Source organism: Lactuca serriola, chromosome 7 (assembly GCF_051521515.1).
Source record: "Lactuca serriola cultivar US96UC23 chromosome 7, Lser_US96UC23_V15, whole genome shotgun sequence".
In the NCBI taxonomy this organism is placed as follows: domain Eukaryota; kingdom Viridiplantae; phylum Streptophyta; class Magnoliopsida; order Asterales; family Asteraceae; genus Lactuca; species Lactuca serriola.
Genome location: NC_136414.1, coordinates 40,803 through 63,483, shown reverse-complemented (window position 1 = coordinate 63,483; position 22,681 = coordinate 40,803). Strand labels below are relative to the sequence as shown.

Below are 22,681 nucleotides of genomic sequence, written 5' to 3'. Positions count from 1 at the left end.
ACTGGTCAACCCTGGTCAACGGTCAACGGTCAACCCAACTCGCCGAGTCTGGCGTGGACTCGCCGAGTCTCTACGGGGACCCGATTCCTCTGAGTCCCTTCCGACTCACCGAGTCACTCACCCAACTCGGTTACTCAACCCCTGGTTCAAAATCACTGAACAACCCGCACCAACTCGTCGAGTCTGCCAATAGACTCGGCGAGTGCATTCCATGCACAACCCCAAACGACCTTCTGAGGTCAGATCTATTCCACTAACTCATAGATCCAGTCCTTCCAAGCTTATTTATCACGTAAAGTTCATGTCTTGGTGCTCATATCACACCTAATGACTCATAAATGGTGTTTTAACCTCAAGCACAAAGATCCCAAACCAAAACCTCTATGGATTCATAAAAAACTTGGACAAAGGGACACTCTGGACCTCCAAGGGTCCAGATCCATAACCTAACTCGCTTAAGGGACCAGGGGAGCACTAGATCTAGCCATAAAAGGGCTCAATAAGCCCTAAATCAACATGAACATCACCTCAATAGAAAAGGGTTCGAAAATAGTACCTCAAACGTGATGTTCTGGACATCAAATCTTCAGGAAGTTAATCCTCTTGCTTCCTCTTGGCTATAGCTTCCTTTCCCTTTCTAGATAACACCTCAAAGGTCAATAATGGCTCCTTCTCTCATTCCAAACGCTCAAGCTCACTAGGGTTTCGCTCTGGGGACCGGTGAGCACAAATGACGGCCATAAGGCCCTTTAAATAGGCCCCAACCCCGAGAAATTAGGGTTTCATTAAACAACGCGGACTCGCCGAGTCCACCAATGCGACTCGTCGAGTCCGGTCATTAATCCGGGTGAGAAATCGCGTCTCTACTCGGCGAGTCTACGCACCAACTCGCTGAGTTCTTCCACAAAACTCAAAATAAAATGAATAAATCTAATACCTGAAATTCCAGATGTTATAAGAAACCCAAGAAAAAACAAGAACACTTAATCTCCAAGAAAATTTCCTAGAAAGAAAAATTCTAGAGAGAGAAAGTACTCCATGGGGTTTGGGGGAGGGTTTAGGGTTTGGGGGGGGGGGGGGGGGGGTTAAGGGTTTAGCGTTTAGGGTTTTTTTTTTTTGGATAAAAGGGGACACCCCTTGGCAAATTTTATTGAAAGAAAAAAAAAACATTACAAGAGGAAAGAGGGAAACTGCCCAAAAAAAAACTAGCTACAAGAACCTAACTAACAACTAACTAAACTAGACAAGAAAAATAATTTTAGAAGAACTAAAGGCCCTAACTAACAAACACCAACCAATCCACTTCCAAGTCCAACTCCAAAGCAAAGAGTGAAACCACACATAGCTTCCAAAAGGATAAACAATGAAATCAAAAGCTAAAATTTTCCATCTCAAAGAGTCTTCAAAGTTTTCATTCTTTATGTAGCTTTTAATCCTCCACCAAACCAAAGAAATAAATTTGGCCTCATACTCGTACAAATAATCCAAGGTTTGAAAAATACCAATCTCACAATACATCCAAGGAGCTTCCAAATCATGAGAATCATTGGCCAACGCGATCAAATCTTAAATAAATTTCAAAATTCTCCAATACAATCTAAAGCCAAAAAACAATCAACTTTGACCGTTGGACTTTACACTTCTTGCATTCCTCTTCTTTCTTCTCCAAAGACCATCTTTTAAACTTCATTCCGTTCTTCACTTGAAAAACCCATAAGCTCCAATTATTAAGCCAATTAACCATCACAACCCTCTTTAGATCAATTCGAAAATTATCTTCAAAGCCTTCCACTTTTCTTTCAACATCCTCTTTAGCCAAAGAAAAAGTCTTCAAACTCCATGAAAGTATAATGCTAAAACCGTGAAACCCAAGCCATTCCCCCAACTCCCATGAAAACTTCAAGTTTTCACCATCTTCACTCTTGACAAAATCATCCCAACTAATCTTCAAGAATCCCTTCGTGCAAGTAATCCAAGAATTCCAAAATTGCCCTCGAGGAGTAAACCACCATTTTCCAAATTTAGAGCTCACAGACATAAAAATACCAAGGGTTTGATGGGCAAAAAACTCAAACCCATCAACAATCTTTTTTGAAATCATACCAAGGGGAAAAATCCGTCAATTCCATTTTTATAAGGGTAATTACAAAAATACCCTTGAAGGTTAATTCCAAGAAGAAAAGGAATAAACCCTTTCAAATCCACATCAAAGGTAAAAATACCAATGATAATCGGGATAAACCGGTTGGCAAGAATCTTTAGGTAGAACCAAAAGAAGAAAAGGAACCAAAAGTGGTTGTTTTTATAGTTATAAAGGACACAACCAACCCAAAGATGGTACAGTCTAAGGTTAACGTACCCAATCTTGTGTATTATCGGGTGATTATCCCACCACTTGCTAATCGAACTAGCAGTGGCACCCACCAAAGTGGAGATTCCTAGTTTCCTAGGAAGAAGACACCAATTGACGGGGATCAAACCCGTTTGCATTAAAATAATAACCACTTCAATGGAAAATTTTCCAATGAAATCTGGGATAAACTAGATAGCAGGAAACAAAAAGAAATCCCAAAGGATCCAAAAGTGGTTGTTTTTATGGTTACAAAGGAAACAACCAACCCAAAGATGGTACACTCTAAGGTTAACGTACCCAATCCCGTGTATTACCGGGTGAATATCCCACCACTTGCTAATCGAACTAGCACTGGCACCCACCAAAGTGGAGATTCCTAGTTGCCTAGGAAGAAAACACCAACTAACGGGGATCAAACCCATTTGCATTATGAGAGAAACCACTTCAAAGGAAAAGATTCCAATGAAATCCGGGATAAACCGGATAGCAAAAACCATAAAGAAACCCCAAAAGGGCAAAAAGTGGTTGGTTTTATAGTTACAAAGGAAACAACCAACCCAAATGTGGTACAGTCTAAGGATAACGTACCCAATCCCATGTATTAACGGGTAAATATCCCACCACTTGCTAATCGAACTAGTAGTGGCACCCACCAAAGTGGAGACTCCAAGTTGCCAAGGAGTAGAACAACCAATAATGGGGATAAAACCCATTTGCATTAAAAAAAACCACTTCTAAAGGAAAAATCCTCAAGAAAATCAGGATAAAACCGATAAGCAAAGCAATTTTTAAAGGAAAATTGCTAAACCCAATTCCGTCAATTCCTTTAATCATTAAAAAAATCATGAGTCTTCTCTCCAACGGGAATGCCCCACTTCCTCTTGACTTCATTGTTAAAACCCAAAAAATCACCCTTGAGCCCAATAAACTTAACACGAATTTCTTCAAAGATGTTTAAAACAACTTTCATCTCCTCATTCTTGCCTTTTCTGAAGAGTACGAAATTTCTCTCTCCAAATATAATACACTGAGGCAGCAAAAGCAATTCTCATAATAAAAACTTTAATGCTTTTACCCTTAAACAAACCCTGAAGCTCTTCAATTATCTCTTTCCATCCATGAGAATCACTTCTTAACTCCACTTTATCTTTCACGGCTTTCCAAACAACAGAAGAATAAGGGCATTCAAAAAAACAAATGAGAATGCGAATCAAATTGATTATTACACAGAGAGCACTTAAGATTTTTATTTTTGTCCCAAAATCTCATTCTATCCTGAGTCATAAGCCTCTCCTGAATAGCGAGCCAAAGAATGAAACTGTTCCTTGGGATGCGTTGCTTGAACCAGACAAGTTGAACCCAAGGAACCTGCTGACCACTATTACTTAGATCAATCCAAACTTGTTGAATATCAAAATCCACCACCTTCCCATCTCTTTTCCTCCATAAAACTTTATCAGCCACCAAAGGATCAAGAACCGGCAGTTGAAATTCATTCAATTGAGGAATGAGAGAAAGCCAGTCAGAAGGCCAAAACCATAAATTATCAGCAATAACATCCTTGACCTTGTCAGTTATACTAAAACCAGCACTAGCAATCTCTCTTGGGGAGAGAACATGATCAAAAGCACCAAGTTGATGCCAATCATCATACCACATGAAAGTATTAGCACCATTCCCAACCTTAGAATAGAAATGATTTCTAAAGTTGGGTCTCAATCTAATCAAATTTCTCCAGCTCCAGCTCAAATCTTGTTTTTCCTCAACATCCCAAAAACTCCTTCCTTTTAGGATATTAATGTTTATCCATTTAACCCACAAAGAATCGCAATTGGATAAAATCATCCATATTCTCTTAGATAAAATTGCTTTATTCCAAGCTCTAAGATTTCTGAGACTCAATCCCCCACACTCCACAGGTTTACAGACAGAAGACCAAGCAATTTTAGCTCTCCCTTTCTTAGATTCATCACAATCCCAAAGGAAATTTTTCATCAATTTCTCATTTTCCTTAATGATAGCAGCTGGGATAAGGAGACAAGAAGCCCAATAAACAGGGAGGGAATAAAGAACTGAAGATAAGAGTTGCAACCTTCCAACATATGAAAGAAATTTATTCCTCCAATCACCAATTCTGCATCAGAATTTATCAACAAGTCTTTTGCAATCATGGGTGAACAACCTAGTAGAGATGAGAGGAATACTCAAATACCTCATTGGAAGTTTCCCTTCAACAAAATGTAAAGTATCAATAATTTTCCTCTTCACATTAGCCTTGACATTTCCAAAAAATATATGGCTTTTAGAGAAATTGGGATGGAGGCCAGCCACACTAGCGAATTCATGAAGGCTATCTTTAATCACCCTGAATGAGGCTTTATTTCCATGGCAGAAAATCATCAAGTCATCCGCAAAACACAGGTGAGTAAGCTTAAGTTTCTTACATCTCCAATGATACTTGAACAACGGCTCATTCTTTATTCTTCTTTGAAAAATCAAATTAAAAGTTTCCATCACCAGGGTGAATAAATACAGAGAGAGAGGGCAGCCCTGTCTAAGCCCTCTTTTTCCTTAAAAATAACCATTAAAGGAGCCTTTCATACTAATCATATAGGAGGGAGTGCTCACACACTGCATGATCCACTTTATCATAGTTGGATGGAACCCAAAGTGAAAAAGAATATTTTGAAGAAATGACCAATTTACAGTATCATACGCTTTCTGGATATCCACCTTAAGAGCACATCTAGAAAAACCACGGTCTATGTGATAACCCCGGACCAGCTCTTGAGAGAGAAGGATATTATCAGTGATAGATCTCCCCGGAATAAAATCTGATTAGTTATCAGCAACAATAGTTCCCAAATGACTTCCTAATCTTCCAACAATAACCTTGCTGATGCATTTATAAATGACCGAACAACAGGAAATAGGTCTAAAGTCACTCACTTTTCCGGGAGAATCCACTTTTGGAACTAAAGCAATAACTGTGGCATTAACTTCTTTGAGAATTTTTCCATTAGCAAAAAATTCCTTGACAGCTAGACAAAAATCCTCACCAATAATAGACCACATAGATTTAAAGAATTTAGCCGAATACCCATCCGGTCCATGCGCTTTATCATCATTTATATCAAATAGGGTTGTTTTTAATTTCTTCATTTGACACAATCTTGACCATCTCAACAGCATCAACAAGGTCAAGTTTTTTGATGAAAAGAGAATCTGGCAGCATAATCTCCTCACAAGGCTCCTCTTTTCCAAGAAAATCCAGGAAATAATCAATGAATTCTTTATAAACAGCTTCGCCTTCCAGCCACTTCCCTTGACGATTCATAACAGCTTCAATTTTGTTTTTGTGAGCTTTTCCTTTGACGATTCTATGGAAGAATTTAGAGTTACTATCACCCTCTTTTAACGAGTGAATTTTGGCTTTTTGTTTCAGGAACCTTTCCTCCTTATCATAAGCTTTTTTAAGCTCTCCAAGGAAGATGGCCTCCAAATCACGAAGATGAGAATTAAAAGGATCCAAGTCCAAATCAGATTGGACTGCTTCAAGTTCCTTACGATAATGATCAACATTTTCCGAAAAATGCCCTTGAACTTTTAACAGCTTGCAAATTGGCTTTTTAAAATTTTTGAGCTTTTGCGTTAATCTAAACATCTTAACTCCTTGAACTTCAATATTCCAATGCCTTTCAACCAACAGTTTTAACTCAGGGCTAAGAGTGAGAACATTAGGGAATTTGAAAGGTAGCACAACAAACTTAGCTCTCAAAGGAATTTTGATAATAACAGGGCTGTGATCAGACAGCCTATACAAAAGAAAGGAAGCAAAAATTGAGGGGAAAACTTCAAGTAACCTGCTATTGCCCATTACACGGTCAAGTTTCTTCAAGATACCATGGCTTCCTTGAGGCTTTTGATTCCAAGTGAAGTTCAGCCCATTGCTATTAATATCTTGAATTTCAAGATAATTAATGCAATCAAGAAATTCCATCATCCCTTTGGTATATCTAGAAGAACCAGCAGTGCTTTCATTTAGATTAAGCGTAACATTGAAATCCCCACCAATAACCCAAGCATCATCACGAACAAAGTCTTTATGGCGCATAATAGAAGACCACAAAGCTCTTCTATTTATGTACTTATTTGCAGTATACACAATAGAACAGAAAACATACTTATTATTAAGAGGGAATCTAACTTTGCAATGAATAACTTGATCATTATGATCGATCAAGTTAACATCAAAAAGACTAGAATTCCAACCAATAATAATACGAGAAGTATGCCCATAATTGCCCTTATTAGCAACCCACTTCCATGATCCAAAGATCTTATCACATTTCTCTTCAAGTTTCTTAAAGCTGACTTGAGATTCAAGAACAACTAAAAAACTCAAATTATTCATCTTTATCAAATTTTGTATTTTTTTTTTTGCTTAGGGGATTGATTAAGACCCCTAATGTTCCAAATTCCAAAACTAAACGTCATTGGAAAGAACTTCCATGTTGGTATCATCCAAAGGGATACCACCTATAACTTCCATTTGATCTACAGTATCCAAATACGCAAGATCAACCTCTGGAACACTCCTTTTTGAGAAAGCAAATTGATTTTCATCTTCCAAATCATTAAGAACATCAAACTTATTGTTAGAAATTAGATTCACAGAGTCTCGATTTCTCTCAGTATGGAAATTTCTATCAAAATTTGAACTAATTTTGAGGTCAGCCCCTGATTTCGGAACATAAGATTGCCGATTGGAATCTTTTTTCCCCGAAACATCTTTCTTATTCACTTCCTGATTACCACGACTCACAACATTATTCCCCAAATTACCTTTTTTTTTCAAAACAGCCCCTGCGCTATTGCCCATCTCCAAGCTCTTTTCGTTTTTACTACTTTTCCCTTGTTCATATTTAAAATCTTTTGAATTGCCATTCATAAACCGAAAATTCCCATTATACCCCTGACTTCCTTTACCTTTATTCCCTTGATTTCCTCCATTGTTATTTCCAGTTTTAAAAAATTTGTTCCCATTTTGCCCTTGATTTCCAGCATTCGGACCCACCCACTTCTTTCCATTATTTTGGAATTTCCCATTAAACCCTTGAGACAACGCCTGATTCTTCTTTCACCTTATCCTCTGCACTCTTCCCCTTATTTTTCTTAAAAACAGTTTGAAATCCCTCATCATCCTCTTCAACTTTTTTAGTACTTGCTATTAAAACTTCCATTAAATCAATCTGAACTTCTTCCTTATTTTTTCATGTCTTGGAATTACTGTCAATTTCTTGGACCTGATTAGCTAGAAGAACTCCACAGTTAGAATCCTTATGTCCATAAACTTTACAATGAGAACATTTGGAAGGATTCCAAGCATATTCAACTCTGCATTTTGAGAGAATCCTTTATCCTGTAGTCAAATCAGATGAATAAACTTGGACTTCTTTTAACCAATCTTTAGAAGTAGACATCTCAATTAAAATCCTCATAAATGTTTAGGGTTTTGGGTTTTGGGGTTTAGGGTTTAGGGTTTTAGGGTTTAGAGTTTAGGGTTTAGGGTTTTTTTTCGTGGGAAAGAGGCCACAGCCCCAGCAAAGATTTTATATCAAAAAAAAAAAAATACAAGGGTTTAAATCACTTTTAGACAAACCCCAAAAGTGATACAAAGCCAAACATCAAAAAGGTACCAAAACCAAATACAAGGTTTAAAAACAATAAAATCACAAAGACAACACTTAATTTTCTTCCTACTCCAAAAGATGGAATGATCTTTAACTCTCCAAGGATCGAAGTTGCTCTTATGATTTTGAATCTTCATGCATCTTCTCTTCATGGTATCCTCATGCTTCAAATCAATCCAAATTCTCAAAAAAATCTCTATTAGCTTCAAACTTTATCCACATCTTCAAACTCTTATAACAAAACTTCCCAATCCAATTAGACTCCAAAATAGCAACGAACTTTGTACACCTTATTCTTGTTTTCCTATCCTTCATAAAACCCAAAAAAAAATAAACCTTTGTATATATGTATAATGCCATTTCTCCTCCTTCCCACACTCTCAAAAGAACAAGAATTTAAGGATCCAATCCAAGTCCAAATATCAACAAATAAATCTTCATTATAATCGCTTTTCATCCCAAAATTAATAATCTTCTTTAAAATCTTCAAATCCTTCCAATCTCCAAAATTCCTTCTTTGTCTATACCAATTCTTCAATAAAGTATTCCAACTTTCACCATCTTCATTCATCATCCAGAAATTTATTATGAAAATCTCATCTCTTGATTTTTTACGGAAAAAATCATAAAACCCACCAACTAAATTACTCGGATTTGAACCAATATTTTTGAACTTTTTACGGAAAAAGTTGAAAAACCAAACTATAACTTCCGGAATTGAACCGGATAAAATCATCTTTTTTTGGAAAAAAAGGGTCAACCACATAACTAGACTACTTGGAATTGAACCAAGATTTAAATTCTTTTTATGGAAAAAGAAGGAAAACCAAACAACTAAATGATCCGGATTTGAACCGGGAAAAATCATCCTTTTTTGGAAAAAAGGGGCAAACCACTTGACTATACTACTTGGAATTGAACCAAGATTTAAACTCTTTTTATGGAAAAAGAAGGAAAACCAACCAACTAAAATTCCCGGATTTGAACCGGACAAGAAGTGACATTTTGTTAACAAAAAAATGCCAAAAAATTTGTGGTACAGTCTAAGGACGACGTACCCAAGCCTGCGTATTAACAGGTGAATATACCACCACTTGGCACCCACAAATGTGGAGGATCCTAAATGAATAGGATTGAACCGACTATTTTCGGGAATTGAACCCTCTAGCATAAAAATGCCGAATTTTTTAAGGAAAAAAATTATAAAACCATTCGTCAATTCTTTTAAAATTCACACCTTGTTTCCAAGGATGACAACCACGAATTATGGGGATAAATAGAGATGGCAACGGGGGCGGGAAACACAGGGGACCCCAATTCCCATCCCCATCCCCGAATCCTCATTCCAATCCTCATCCCCATCCCCATCCCCATCCCCACCGGAGAATATAAATAAACCCCCATCCCCACCCCCAACGGGGACTGGGGATTCCCAACGGGAAAACGGAGATTTCTTTTTCTCTTTTAACATGCAAACTTTTACGTAAGAAAAAACTCTATATTTCAGTTTTACTAGCATAAGTTTAAAGATTTTATAAAATATATAAGTACCTATAAATTGCAGAAAAAATATAAATAAATTTTATACCAAATTTAAATACATCATGAAAAATCAAGTAGAAAAAAATTATCAGATTGATATTTAAGGTAAAATATATCAACCAAAGAGAAAAAAATATATATACACGAGTTTAAATTAGATAAAAGAAAAAACAAAAAGTATAATTTCAACCAAGTAGTTACTAATGAGTTAGGTTACTTAGATCAAATTTTATGTATTATAAATTATACTATAAATATATGTTCTGTATTATTTTTATATATTAATATATGTCGGGGACGGGTCCGGGATCGGGGATTAAGGGTATCCCCGTCCCCATCCCCATCCCTACTTTTTTTATTCAGGTATTCCCCATCCCCGTCCCCATCCCCGATCAACCTGGGGATTCCCCAGTCAAAACGGGTGCGGGTTTCGGGTTCCCCATTGGGTATGGGGCTTTTTACCATCCTAGGGATAAAACCCATAAGCAAATTTATTATTTCCACATCATACGGAATAAACCGAATGATACTCATTTTTAAAGGTATAAATGATAAAATCCCAATTCCCGTCAATTCTTTTTTGAAAATAATTAACAAGGTTACCCCTGATAAAAAAATGATCCTTCCATATCTCTTTATTCCAAAATTGCCCATCCATCATAAGAGAAATTAACCACCAATGAAACTTATTACTTTTAATCCACCTTGATTCCATCTTTTCATAAAATCATTCAGACTCCAAAAATTGAAAATAACCAGCTTCACTATGTATATCTTTTCGCAGTAATGACCATATTGCCCCTGCCTCCATAAATCCCAGATATAAAAGTACCAGCTACCCTTAAACCAATCACAAGAATTAATCTCACCAAAAAATCCTTTTATCAACATGAAACAGCTCCACAAACATCCAAACAAACCCTTAAGACCATAATACCCCTGCCTTGTAATCCTTCCAACCCCAAAAAGAAAAGCTATAGCAATTAGAAACCCGTCCTTCTTATGTACCTGATACCAACATAGCAGATTCCAACCAAGCCTATCTTCAATCATCATCAAGATAACAATGTCTAGATTACCAAAATACCCTTTCTTTTTAGTCCTCCCGTCCTGATAATAAAGATCATCAAATTGCAAGCGTTCAACCTTCCTCAAGACTCTGCGCCAACATTGAAAATTAACCAGGACCCAATCTTCTTTAGATATCAAAACCGCCACAATCAGACAATCAAAATTACTCAATTTTTGACCAAATTGCCCCTGCCAATTACAACTTGAAATTCGCTCACAGACATCAATATATAAAATCAAATTGGTTATATACGCCTCATAATTTCCCCCCAAATGATCAGGTCCAATCACACCACCTATTCCCAACATCAATCTTCAATTGCCATTCATAAGACCGACCCATCAGATCCAAAAATTGAACAGAGTGTCCCACTCCATGCATCTCTAACCAATCAAAAATCAACACACACCATCGCTGAATGCCAAAAATTCCAGGAGCAAATAAAAATAAGAAATCAGAAGACAACGGCACCCAGAGAGACCGACTCCAGTAATTTTTATCTTTCGACACCCAAAATCTTTTTAAATCACCGATTCCATTGAATAAAATTAACCAATTAGCCCCTGCAAAATCAGAAATCTCAACCAAATCTTTTATTTCCTTAAATTGACCAAAATACCCTATGGGCCAAATCTTTATATTTCGATCATGCTTATCCACAATCCCCTTTATCCGAAAATCTAACTCAATACAACCATCTTTATTAACTTTTATTAATCTCTTATCCTTCAAATTCCATAAAAATCTCGTTTTCTTGTTCTTCAACTCAAAAGCAGAGATCAAAAAAATACAAGAAATTATTCTCCTTTGCCAGCAACCCTGACAAATGGTATTCCAATCCAACAGAAAATCAAGATTGACTTCCATGATCACGATACAAACTTTTAACAGGGACATTCCATTCCCTACATATCTCTTCATTAAGACCAAGATAACCGTGATTAAGGCTAAATATCTTAAGTCTAATGTCCTCCATAATATTCTTAACCACTCCATCCACAGAGTTTCTTTTCTTCCCAAACAATCTCTTGTTTCTTTCATTCCAAATGTGATATATAGAGGCAGCTAAAGCAATTTTCCTGATGAAATTATCAATGCACTTCTTCTTTAACGAAAATTGAAGCTCCTGAATGATCTGAAACAGATGCCCTGGTTTATGTTTTAACTTTAATTATCTCCCACACTTCCTTGGGAAAATTACAATCAAAAAACAGATGAGAGGGAGAATCCATTTGTTTGCTGCAGAAAGCACAACTAAATTCATTAGACTCTTTCCATTTATTCATTCTATCCTGTGTTCTGAGCCTTTCAAGAATAGCAAGCCGGAGAATGAAACAGTGACTTGGAATTCTATTCTGGAACCAAACCAAATCAAACCAAACAACTTTTGGTTCATGACAAATAAGAGAAGATGAAACCTGATTAACAGAAAAAGGGACAGCATCCCTCTTCCAATTCATCCATAGCACAACATCCTTCTTTTCTCTGGATAATTTAGGAATGGGAAATTCTCCAAGCTGAGGAATCAACCTTAACCAATCCACAGGCCAGCTCCAATCATTATTGACAATCACATCACTCACTTTGTCCCGAATATTAAATCCAGCACAAGCTATTTCTCTATGCGAAAGAACATAACTCAAAGGACCAAGCTGATGCCAGTTATCAAACCACATGGAAGTATCCTTGCCATTTCCAATCTGAACATAAAAAGAATCCCTAATGCATGATCTAATCTTCAGCAGGTTCCTCCAACTCCAGCTCAATTTATCTCTAGGACCCACATCCCAAAAATTCCTTCCTAAAAGAAGATAAGAATTAACCCATTTAACCCATAGAGATTTATGGCCACTTATGAGTTTCCAAATTCTGCTCGAGAGAAGCGCAATATTCCAGTCATTTAAATTTTTTAACCCAAGCCCCCCATAAATCTTAGGCTTACCTTAGCAACTCCTTTCTTGCTTTGATCATTGTTCCATAGAAAATTCCTCATACTTTTTTCAATCTCCTTAGTGATGCCTTTAGGAAGCAACATAACAGAAGCCCAATACACAGGAAGGGAAGCAAGCACAGAACTTATAAATTGGAGCCTTCCAGCATAAGAAAGCGACTTGTTCTTCCAATTATGAACCCTCTTCTTCACTTTATCCACAAGACCTTTGCAATCTCTAATAAATAACTTAGTAGAGACCAATGGCACCCCTAAATACTTCATAGGAAGTTTACCTTCAGCAAAAGGAAGAAATCTCAGAATTTTCCTTTTAAAAGGGTCCAAAAAATGTGGCTTTTAGATAAATTCGGTAACAGCCCCGCAGAACTAGCAAACTTATCTAACACCTTCTTGATGACTTTTATAGATCCAGTATTACCATGGCAGAAAAACATCAGGTCATCAGCAAAACAAAAGTGCGTAAGATCAAAAACTTCCGTGACAAAAGTGGTTTAGGATCCTAAGTTTTAGGGGTTTTATGGGTTTAAGGGTTTAGGTTTTTTTTTTTTTTTTTTGAAAAAAAGGAATCCCTTGTCAAAATATATTAAGAATAGGAAGAGTTACAAAAGAACAGGGCAAACGCCCAAGAAAAAGAAAAAAAAAGACTAGCCAAGCTAAGGGACATGCCCCAAAGCAAAGGCAAAACAAACAAACAACTAGAACCTAGCTAAAAATCTGAAATCGTTATCCCTGATCAACTGGTGAAGAGAAACGGCCACCATACGAAGGGCTTGGCTGAGCAGAAGAAGTAATGTGAACATCTCTGGGAAGGGTAACTATAACAACGTAATTTTCAAAACAAAATTTTCATTTCTTTAAAACATGATTTAATTCCAAACCAACCATAAAAATCCAATGTAACATAGTCATGATACAAAACATGTCAAATCCCAAGATCAACTAAATCCAAATTCGTCTGCGGGTGTGTGTACGAGTCATGTCGGCGCCTTCCCACGGTCCTCGCTAGTACCTGAAACACATAACACAACAGCGGTAAGCATAAATTGTTAGTGAGTTCCCCAATATACCATTTACACACATACGCCCTTCCAGGCCATGACCTTTCGGTCCATGTGTCTCAGGGGACTTCCTTCCCAACCCGGTAAACCTTCCGGTCTTACCCGTGTCGACCTTCCGGTCCATAACTCTCTGACCTTCCGGTCCACATCATAATGCCTTCCGGCCCATAACATAATGTCTTCCGGCCCATATCAACATGGCATACAAATCACATACATAGCGCATACGAAACAGGCAACTCATACGATGCATATATCTCATAACATACCAGACCTTCCAGTCACACATAGGTACCCTTCCAGGTACAGTATAGTGAGAAGACTCACCTCGTATGATGTCTAGTGTCTCACGTGCTCGAAATCTCTGAATCTCGTAACAACAACCTAGCCTTGCCTAATCACATCAAATAATTATTCCAAATTATTAACGGCTCTCAAGGCAATACTATTTTCCTTTCTAAAATTCCACAGAAGGGTAAAATACCATTTTACCCCTCCCTGACCTAAAAATCCACATGTTGACTAAAACCCTAAAAGTCAACAAAAGTCAACAGCAAGCAGTACGCGGGGCGTACCAGATCCTGTACGCGGGGGGTACCCTTGCTTTCCAGACACGGAGTACGCGACCCTCTACGCGGCGCGTACTGGGATTACGCCCAGCGTAATGCCCAGTTTCTTTATCCAACACATTCAGGTCTTAATCGGCTAAGATTTGCATCCAAACTTCAGATCTGACTCCTCTAATGTGTCTTAATCCATAAAGTTGAAACCTTTAAGCCTTTGCATGGCTGTGAGGGTCATTTTGTGCTCAAAACACCTTTCCTCTTTCCATAATGAGGCTATAACTCATGTATGACACAAGATCCACGTCCAAGACTAGATTTTTATGACTCCTCAACACATATTACACTAGAAAAGGTCAGATCTAAGCTTATGGAGACTCTTTGCACATAAAGTCTCCAACTTTGAACCAAAAACCCTAAAAATGGTCCAACAAGCAAAACTTATGAAGAACAAGGAAAGCTTTGAGCTTTATACCTCAGAAAGGATCTCCAACCACTATAGAGCTCAGATCTACACTTGTTCTTCAACTTCTAGCTCCAATAATGGCTCCTTCTTCTCTTTCTTCACCTTGAAAAGACAACTTCAAGCTCAAAAACACACACACAAGCCAAAGCACGAATCTCAGCTCTCCAAGGACTCACTCAAGGGTGTATGGTGGCTAGGGCAAAGGACTACATGTTCCTTTTATAGTGCAAGGCCAGGAATTAGGGTTTTGCATCTGGGCCGGTTACGCCCGGCGTATCCTTGGGTACGCCCAGCGTACCCGGATGGACCCGCGTAACAAATAAGCGCGCGACGTACCCCCAGTACGCCCAGCGTACTCACCAAATCCACATTTCAATCTTTAAGGGACTAATCTGCCAATTCTCCAAAATAGAAGGGTCATAAAACTAACCTGGCTTTCGGGCTGTTACAATTCTCCCCCACTAGAACCAGACTTCGCCCTCGAAGTCTCATGCTGTGAAAAACTCCGGATGCTGCTCCCATATCTCCAACTCAGGCTCCCAGGTCAGCTCGGACCCTCTCTGATGTTGCCACTGGACCTGAACCAGGGGCACTTCCTTGTTCCTCAAAACCCTGATCCTCCGATCCAAGATTGCGATCGACTTCTCAGCATAATTCAGACTTGCGTCCACCTGGATATCCTCTAATGGTACCACTGCCGACTCATCGGCAATACACTTCCTCAGCTGCGACATGTGGAAGGTATTATGAATCTGGTCCAACTCTGCAGGTAGCTCCAAGCGATACGTTACCTTGCCCACCCTTGCGATCACCCTAAGCGGCCCAATATATCGGGGTCCCAGCTTGCCCCACTTCCTGAATCGGATCACTCCTTTCCAAGGAGATACCTTCAGGAGCACATAATCACTGACCTGGAACTCGAGTTCGGATCGTTGCCTATCAGCATAACTTTTCTGGCGACTCTGAGCGGTCAACAACCTCTGTCTAACCTACTGTATCTACTCTGTTGTATGAAGCACTATCTCTGTACTACCCATCACACGATGCCCTACCTCGCCCCAGCAAATGGGGGTCCGACACCTCCTCCCATACAACAGCTCAAAAGGTGGCATACCAATGCTCGAGTGATGGCTTTTGTTGTAGGAAAACTCGGCCAAGGGCAAATACGTGTCCCAACTTCCGGCGAAATCCAATACACACGCCCGAAGCATGTCCTCGAGCGTCTGAATCGTCCGCTCACTCTGTCCATCCGTCTGTGGGTGGTATGCGGTACTGAAATGCAGCCTCGTACCCAACTCATCATGAAACTTCTTCCAAAATCTGGAAGTAAATCACACATCTTGATCTGAAATAATCGAGATCAGAACTTCATGTCGCGATACCACCTCCCTCACATACAGCTCTGCCAACCTCTCAGCAGAAGAGCTCTCACTGATAGCAAGGAAGTGAGTGCTCTTCGTCAACCTGTCCACGATCACCCAAATTGTGTCGACACCCCTAGAAGTCCTCGGGAATTTGGTGATAAAATCCATGGAGATCTGTTCCCACTTCCACTCGGGAATCTCTAACGGCTATAACTTACCATGCGGGCGCTGGTGCTCAGCCTTAACCTTGCGACAGGTCAAGCACCTCTCTACGAACCATGCAACATCCCTTTTCATACAGGGCCACCAATACTCCTTCTTCAGGTCCAAATACATCTTAGTGGCCCCGGGGTGGATCGAGAACTTCGATCTATGCACCTCTTCCATCAAGACGGTATGCGTCTCTCCCACAAACGGTACCCAAACCCAACCCTGGAAAGTCATAAGTCCTCGACTATCGGTAACAAACTCTGGTACCTGCCCGATCACCCGCTCCCTTTTGCGGTTCTCCGGTCTCACAGCCTCTGCCTGGGCCCCTCGAATGGTGTCCAACACCGGAGCCATCACTGTCAATCTCATGAAAATATCTCGAATCGGGGCACCCTCCGCCCTACGAATCAGGGCATCGGCTACCACATTAGCCTTGCCCGGGTGGTACAGGATCTCACAATCATAATCCTTTACTACATCCAACTACCTCCTCTGGCGCATATTTAGGTTGGGCTGATCCATCAAATACTTCAAGCTCTTGTGGTCCGTGTATATCGTACACTGAACCCCATACAAATAGTGACGCCAAATCTTGAGGGCGAACACTACAGCCCCCAATTCCACATCATGAGTGGGATACCTCGACTCATGAGGCTTAAGCTGCCTCGATGCATATGCTATCACATGCCCCCTCTGCATAAGCACTGCTCCCAATCCGAATATCGATGCATCACAATATACCACGAAATCCTCCATCCCTTCTGGAAGGGATAACACCGGGGCTTCGCATAATCTCTGGCGAAGTGTCTCGAACGAGGTATGCTGCTCCGGACCCCAAGAAAATGCAACACCCTTCCGGGTCAACTTGGTAAGTGGCACGACAATCTTGGAGAAATCCTTAATAAATCTCCGATAATAATCGGCCAATCCCAGAAAGCTCTTGATCTCGGTGGGCGATCTCGGCACCTCCCACCTCATGACTGCCTCAATCTTGGCCGGGTCGACCAATATCCCATTCTGGTTGACAAGATATCCCAAGAACTGAACCTCTCTGTGACATCCCCATTTTCACGGCCAGAAAAGATCGATTTTGTTTATGCTTTATATAAATCATAGTACCTCTTTTAATAAAAATGTTGCGGAATTTGTTCCTAGTAAAACATGATAAATACGTTATCAAAACATTTCCGAAGAAAAGTATTTTTATTCATTTTAAAACATTTGGGATGTCATTGTCAATACAGAAACATAAGCATAAACGGAACTTACATTCATTATCACTAGTGATTTACATCTTCTTAAACTCTCAGTGTAATGTGACATCATAACACCACCTGTGATATAAATAAACTGAGTGGGTCAGGTTGGGAAACTTGGTGAGTACATAGGGTTTTCAACCAACAATAATATAATTATTATGTTTAAACAATTAAGCAACCCCAATTACCCATCCCTATTATCTTCTTTATTCTTAAGGATCTACCCTAAGAATCAGCTTATTTCTCGTTCACTCATTCCTAAGGATCATCCTAAGGAATCGGCACAAAGTCCATCGTTGCCACGGTTTACACAACGGGCACTAAGTCTGCATAGTCGCCAGGGTTTAGGCATCAAGTCTGCATGATCACCAAAGTTTAGGTATCAAGTCTGCATGATCACCAGGGTTTAGGCATCAAGTCTGCATGATCACCAAGGTTTAAAGTACACCAGATGAACACATCGTTCACAACACCTACAGTTTGCGAGCCTGCTAGTGTTCCACTAGACTGTCTAGAATAGTCTGTGGTTGTCATCCATACTCTGCTGAATGACGGGGCCATTGTTTGGGAAAAAGGCTTCTCACATCGTCCACCTCTCACCCTCACCTCGTGGTCTATAACACCTCTCAACTCATCATCCAACTCATATTCCATCTATTACATCTACCCATGTTTTACCCCAACATTATCGTAGATACAAAATACATATACAATTGAAATCATTTAAAACATGTATAAAATCGTTCATCCAGCATAGACAACAAGTATTCAGATAATATGCACACATAGCACGTAATTAATATAAAATACTTCATATCTATGTGTAAGATGAAAGTAACTATGCACTCACCTGGTAAGGTGGTGATTCGGCACTCGGACAACACTTCGTTACTCTTAAAACAATTATCCCTTGACGAAACCTAGTATCATTACCACTAGAGTTTAGTCACGTTTGACGAGACTAATTAATAGTCTAACTATTATTACTATTATATAAACGTTAAAAAATACTTATATAACCCATAATAATAGCCCAAATACTCCTTATAAGGTCCTAATAACATTACTATATCGAAACATAAGCTATGCTAAAGATAGGGTAGGCGTAGCTCACTTACAGCGGGTTTTCTCGAAAATCGGGTTTCGCTGGAGCAGCGTTCCCGAAACCGAAAGACTCTTTTCTCGGGACTTCGGGAGCCTCGGGGCCTCCTTCGGATGATAGGGGGTTTACCTAGACTTTAGGGGGGCTTAAGGAGCTTAGAGAGAGAGAGAGTAGAGAGAGAAAGAGAAGTTGGAAGGTGTGAGAAATGAGGGTGCCCCGGCTCCCTTTTTATAGGCTAGAAAAGCCAAAAACTCGTCGATTTGGCCTCAAACTCGTCGAGTTCCAGGCCAGGTGTCACCATCTGGTGGCTAGCCTTGGGGAGGAAGCAACGGCCAGGATTGCGCCACGTCACCCGATTTCACACAGCAGCCTCCCGACTTAGAAAAATCATAACACTCGCATACGAGCTATGTTTTTGACGTTCTTTTTTTTTCCACATGTAGGTAAAAAAAGATCTACAACTTTCATTTAGAATTCGTCAGCTAATTCTCGACCGATCTTAAATTTAACAGTAGGAGGATATTAGACTGTTAAATGACTGCGAAAAATTCGTAACTTCTTCATACGAACTCCGTTTTCGTCTGTCTTTTTACCGTTGAGTTCTTATTAATGAGATCTTAAACTCTCATTTAGGTCGCATAAGCCAAAAACCGCTCGAAATAAAATTCGAGTTTCGGGTTGTACACTGCTAAGCCGAAACTTTAAAAAATTATAACTTCCTCATACGAAGTCAAATTTAGGCGTTCTTTTTTTTTCTATGTTCTCGGTTTAATGTATACTACAACTTTTGTTTAGATCGTTAATGCTAAAAGTCTCTCTATTGTAAATTCACTATTTACACTTCCCGATGCCGTGCCGGTTCCGTCGTGAAACTTCGACGGGTCATAACTTCTTCGTTATTACTCGGATTTCGGCGCTCTTTATATGTACGGAAACCTTGTAACATATACTACAAATTGGTTAAGACTATAAATAATCTTTTGTCGAAAAGTCGTTTTCGACACTTATTGCCTCAAAATTGACTAGCCCGGATCTACGGGCATTACAATTTTCTCCCCCTTAGGATGATTACGTCCCTGAATCATCAACGAAACAAGGCTCACAGGATGACTCCATACGTTATCTCTTCATCCTAAGTTATAACCGTAACTTTGATGTTTCTTCGAACGAGTATCTAACTCTAAGACTTCCTGACTGCAGGCGGTGCTCGATCTTGCACTTGCTCCCTATCTCACGTTAGACTCCAAATTATGACCCTTAATTCACAATCTTGATCCTCACTAGATACGAGCTTAAGATAAGTTCTTTTATTACTATCATGGATCGATGTGTGATATTCTAATGACCTTTCATCGTATGTTGCAATGCTCAGACTCAGGTCTCTTAGAGTCAAATTCCAGAATGGAATATACCTTCATTCATGCTCTAATATGATAGAATCACATTTTAACATGTAGCATTTCTAGCTACTAACTTCTTTAACAACAAGCGTGATACTTCTATTAATCGCTTTGATTATCTCTCACTTCAATGTTCTGGCTTAAGTCAGATGCTACATCGAGCTTGGTTCTCTGAACGACGTAACATACTCATCGTAGTCGGACTCAATTTGATATGACCACTAGGGTCTGAATAACAACAATCTTCTTAGTCATTACCGAAATGATGGTAACGACATGCTTGAATAAAACGAACTTAATTATTGGCTTCTTGGTAACCTTGTGACTTTCCCTGATCCAAGCGTGAGTGCTGTGCTTCCGGTAGTATATGCATCTACTACCTTTCACACCTACTCATACTCGTCCCAAATATTGTCTCGCAGTCCCCAAGTCACCATATAGGAAAATCACATAACAGTTTAACACATCAAATAACAAAATGAAGGCTTTATTATTTCTTGAAACTATTACATAGGTTTTCAAGTTCACCCTAGACAATGCTTCTAATAGGCTACATCATATGGTTCTATCTCTTTGGTTACCTCATAGCTTGATCTTCAGGTATGAATTCCTCATCCTTGGTTCCTCGCATTGTTTTCTGCTTCGTCGAGGATCATGTGGAATGCCCTTGGCCTTGGTGGCGTGTTTGGCTTTGCTGTCTCGTTTTTCTTTGGGCAGTCCCTAGAAATATGACCTTCTTTGTTACATCCATAGCACACCTTCTTGTTGGACACACACTTGTTGGCGTAATGCCCTGTCTTTCCACATTTGTAGCAAGTCACCTCCTCGCTACATTTCCCGAAGTGCTTCTTTTTACACTTCTCGCACCACTTGGTTTCACCTCCTCCTCCTCCTCTTCCAGTCTTTGAGAATTTCCTTTCTTTGTTGGATTTTGAAGATCCTTCATGCTTCCTTTTCTCGCCAACTTCAGCTCTCTCCAGACCCTTTTCCCTAATCTGGGTCTCAACATTCATGGCTGCCCAGATGGCTCCTTTCAAAGTGGTAGTTTGCTTAACCATTGGACCAAATTCTGCTGGTAATCCGAGGGAAAACTTGTTAACCTTGGAGAGTTCAGTTGGGACTAGGTAAGGAGCCAACTTCATCTTTTCCATAAAGCATGCAGCGTATTTCGTAACGCTCATTCTTCCCTTCTTCAGATTCTGGAACTCATTGTTGATTTCCAGAAGATCCTGTTCAGAGCAGTATTGCATCTTTAATTGCACCAGAAAATCTTCCCAAACCTCGGTAACCCTAGCAGCAGGTGCGAGTATGCTCGATCGAGTCTCTGATATTTATATGTTGTATTTCAGAGGCATCATGGTTGGGACTCGAGGTTTGACCGGTGAAGGCCAAGGCTCCGAAGGCTCGTGGGAGAGCTTTCTAGTTGACTGCGGAGGAGGTCCGCGCAAAGCCCAATGTCGTGGCTGGTATGTATTCTGTATTTATCTTTTCTTTTGAGATATTGTGCTTATATGATGATATGTGTAGGTACTTTTCTTGTGAGTTCTATACCTGCTTTGGTGTTATTTGACTCGGGTGCGAGTCGATCATTTGTTTCCTTGGCATTTAGTCAGCACATTAGTATTCGTCGAGAGGCGTTGGGTCGACCTCTGCGAGTTTCCATAGCTGATAAGCAAGCAGTGTATGCTGCGGATGTGATTCGAGGATGTATCCTTGAGATCTTCGGTGTGGAGTTCCCGATAGATCTGGTCCTGATTGCAATGGGGGATGTGTGTGTTATAGTGGGCATGGATTGGTTGAGACGAAATGGAGCTCTTATAGACTGCGAGCGTCAGTACCCTAGTGGGGGAGTACTTACGGTGTTCGGTGAGGGAACCTGATGTGGGTCAGCGTTTTGTTCGGCTGCCAGGGCGAGACAGAGTTTGCAGCAAGGCTGCAGTGGATTCGTAGCCTATGTGATGGACACACGAGTGGCCATTGGGAGGCCAAGTTCGATTGATGAGGTTCCGATAGTGTGCGAGTTTTCAGATGTTTTTCCCGAGGAACTACCAGGTGTGCCTCCCGAGAGGCAAGTGGAGTTCCGTATCGATTTGGTTATGGGAGCAGCACCATCGTCAAGGCGCCTTATCGCCTCGCGCCGCCAGAGATGCAGGAGTTATCCTCGCAGCTTCAGGAGCTGTTAGGAAAGGGGTTTATTAGACCGAGTAGCTCACCTTGGGGAGCGCCAATCCTTTTTGTCAAGAAGAAGGATGGTTCACACCGGATGTGTATTGATTACCGGGAGTTGAACAAGTTGACGGTCAAGAACCGTTATCCGTTACCGAGGATCGACGATTTGTTCGATCAATTACAGGGAGCGTCTTGATTCTCCAAGATAGATTTGAGATCGGGTTATCATTAGATGAGGGTGTGGGATGAAGATATCTAGAAGACAGCATTTAGAACTCGTTATGGGCATTACGAGTTCGTGTTGATGCCTTTTGGGCTCACCAATGCACCAGTTGCGTTCATGGATCTCATGAACAGGGTGTGCAGGCCGATGCTGGATCGGTCGGTGATCGTATTCATTGATGGTATTTTGGTGTATTCAAAATCTAGAGAACAGCATGAGGAGCATCTGAGAGAGATTCTCGGGGTATTGAGGTTGG

At 40.0% G+C, this 22,681-nt stretch overlaps 1 protein-coding gene across 1 annotated transcript; it reads right to left on the bottom strand.

Moving 5' to 3' along the window:
- Positions 1–5,486: 5,486 nt before the first annotated feature.
- On the bottom strand, positions 5,487–6,767 carry LOC145061853 (uncharacterized). Its single transcript, XM_079009430.1, has one exon. It carries the CDS (start codon positions 6,765–6,767, stop codon positions 5,487–5,489), a length of 1,281 nt encoding a protein of 426 aa, XP_078865556.1.
- Between the last annotated feature and the right edge of the window lie 15,914 nt (positions 6,768–22,681).

Bases quoted from the DNA above. Each gene is read 5' to 3' on its own strand.
- LOC145061853 (XM_079009430.1), bottom strand. From the start codon at position 6,767: ATGAATAATTTGAGTTTTTTAGTTGTTCTTGAATCTCAAGTCAGCTTT.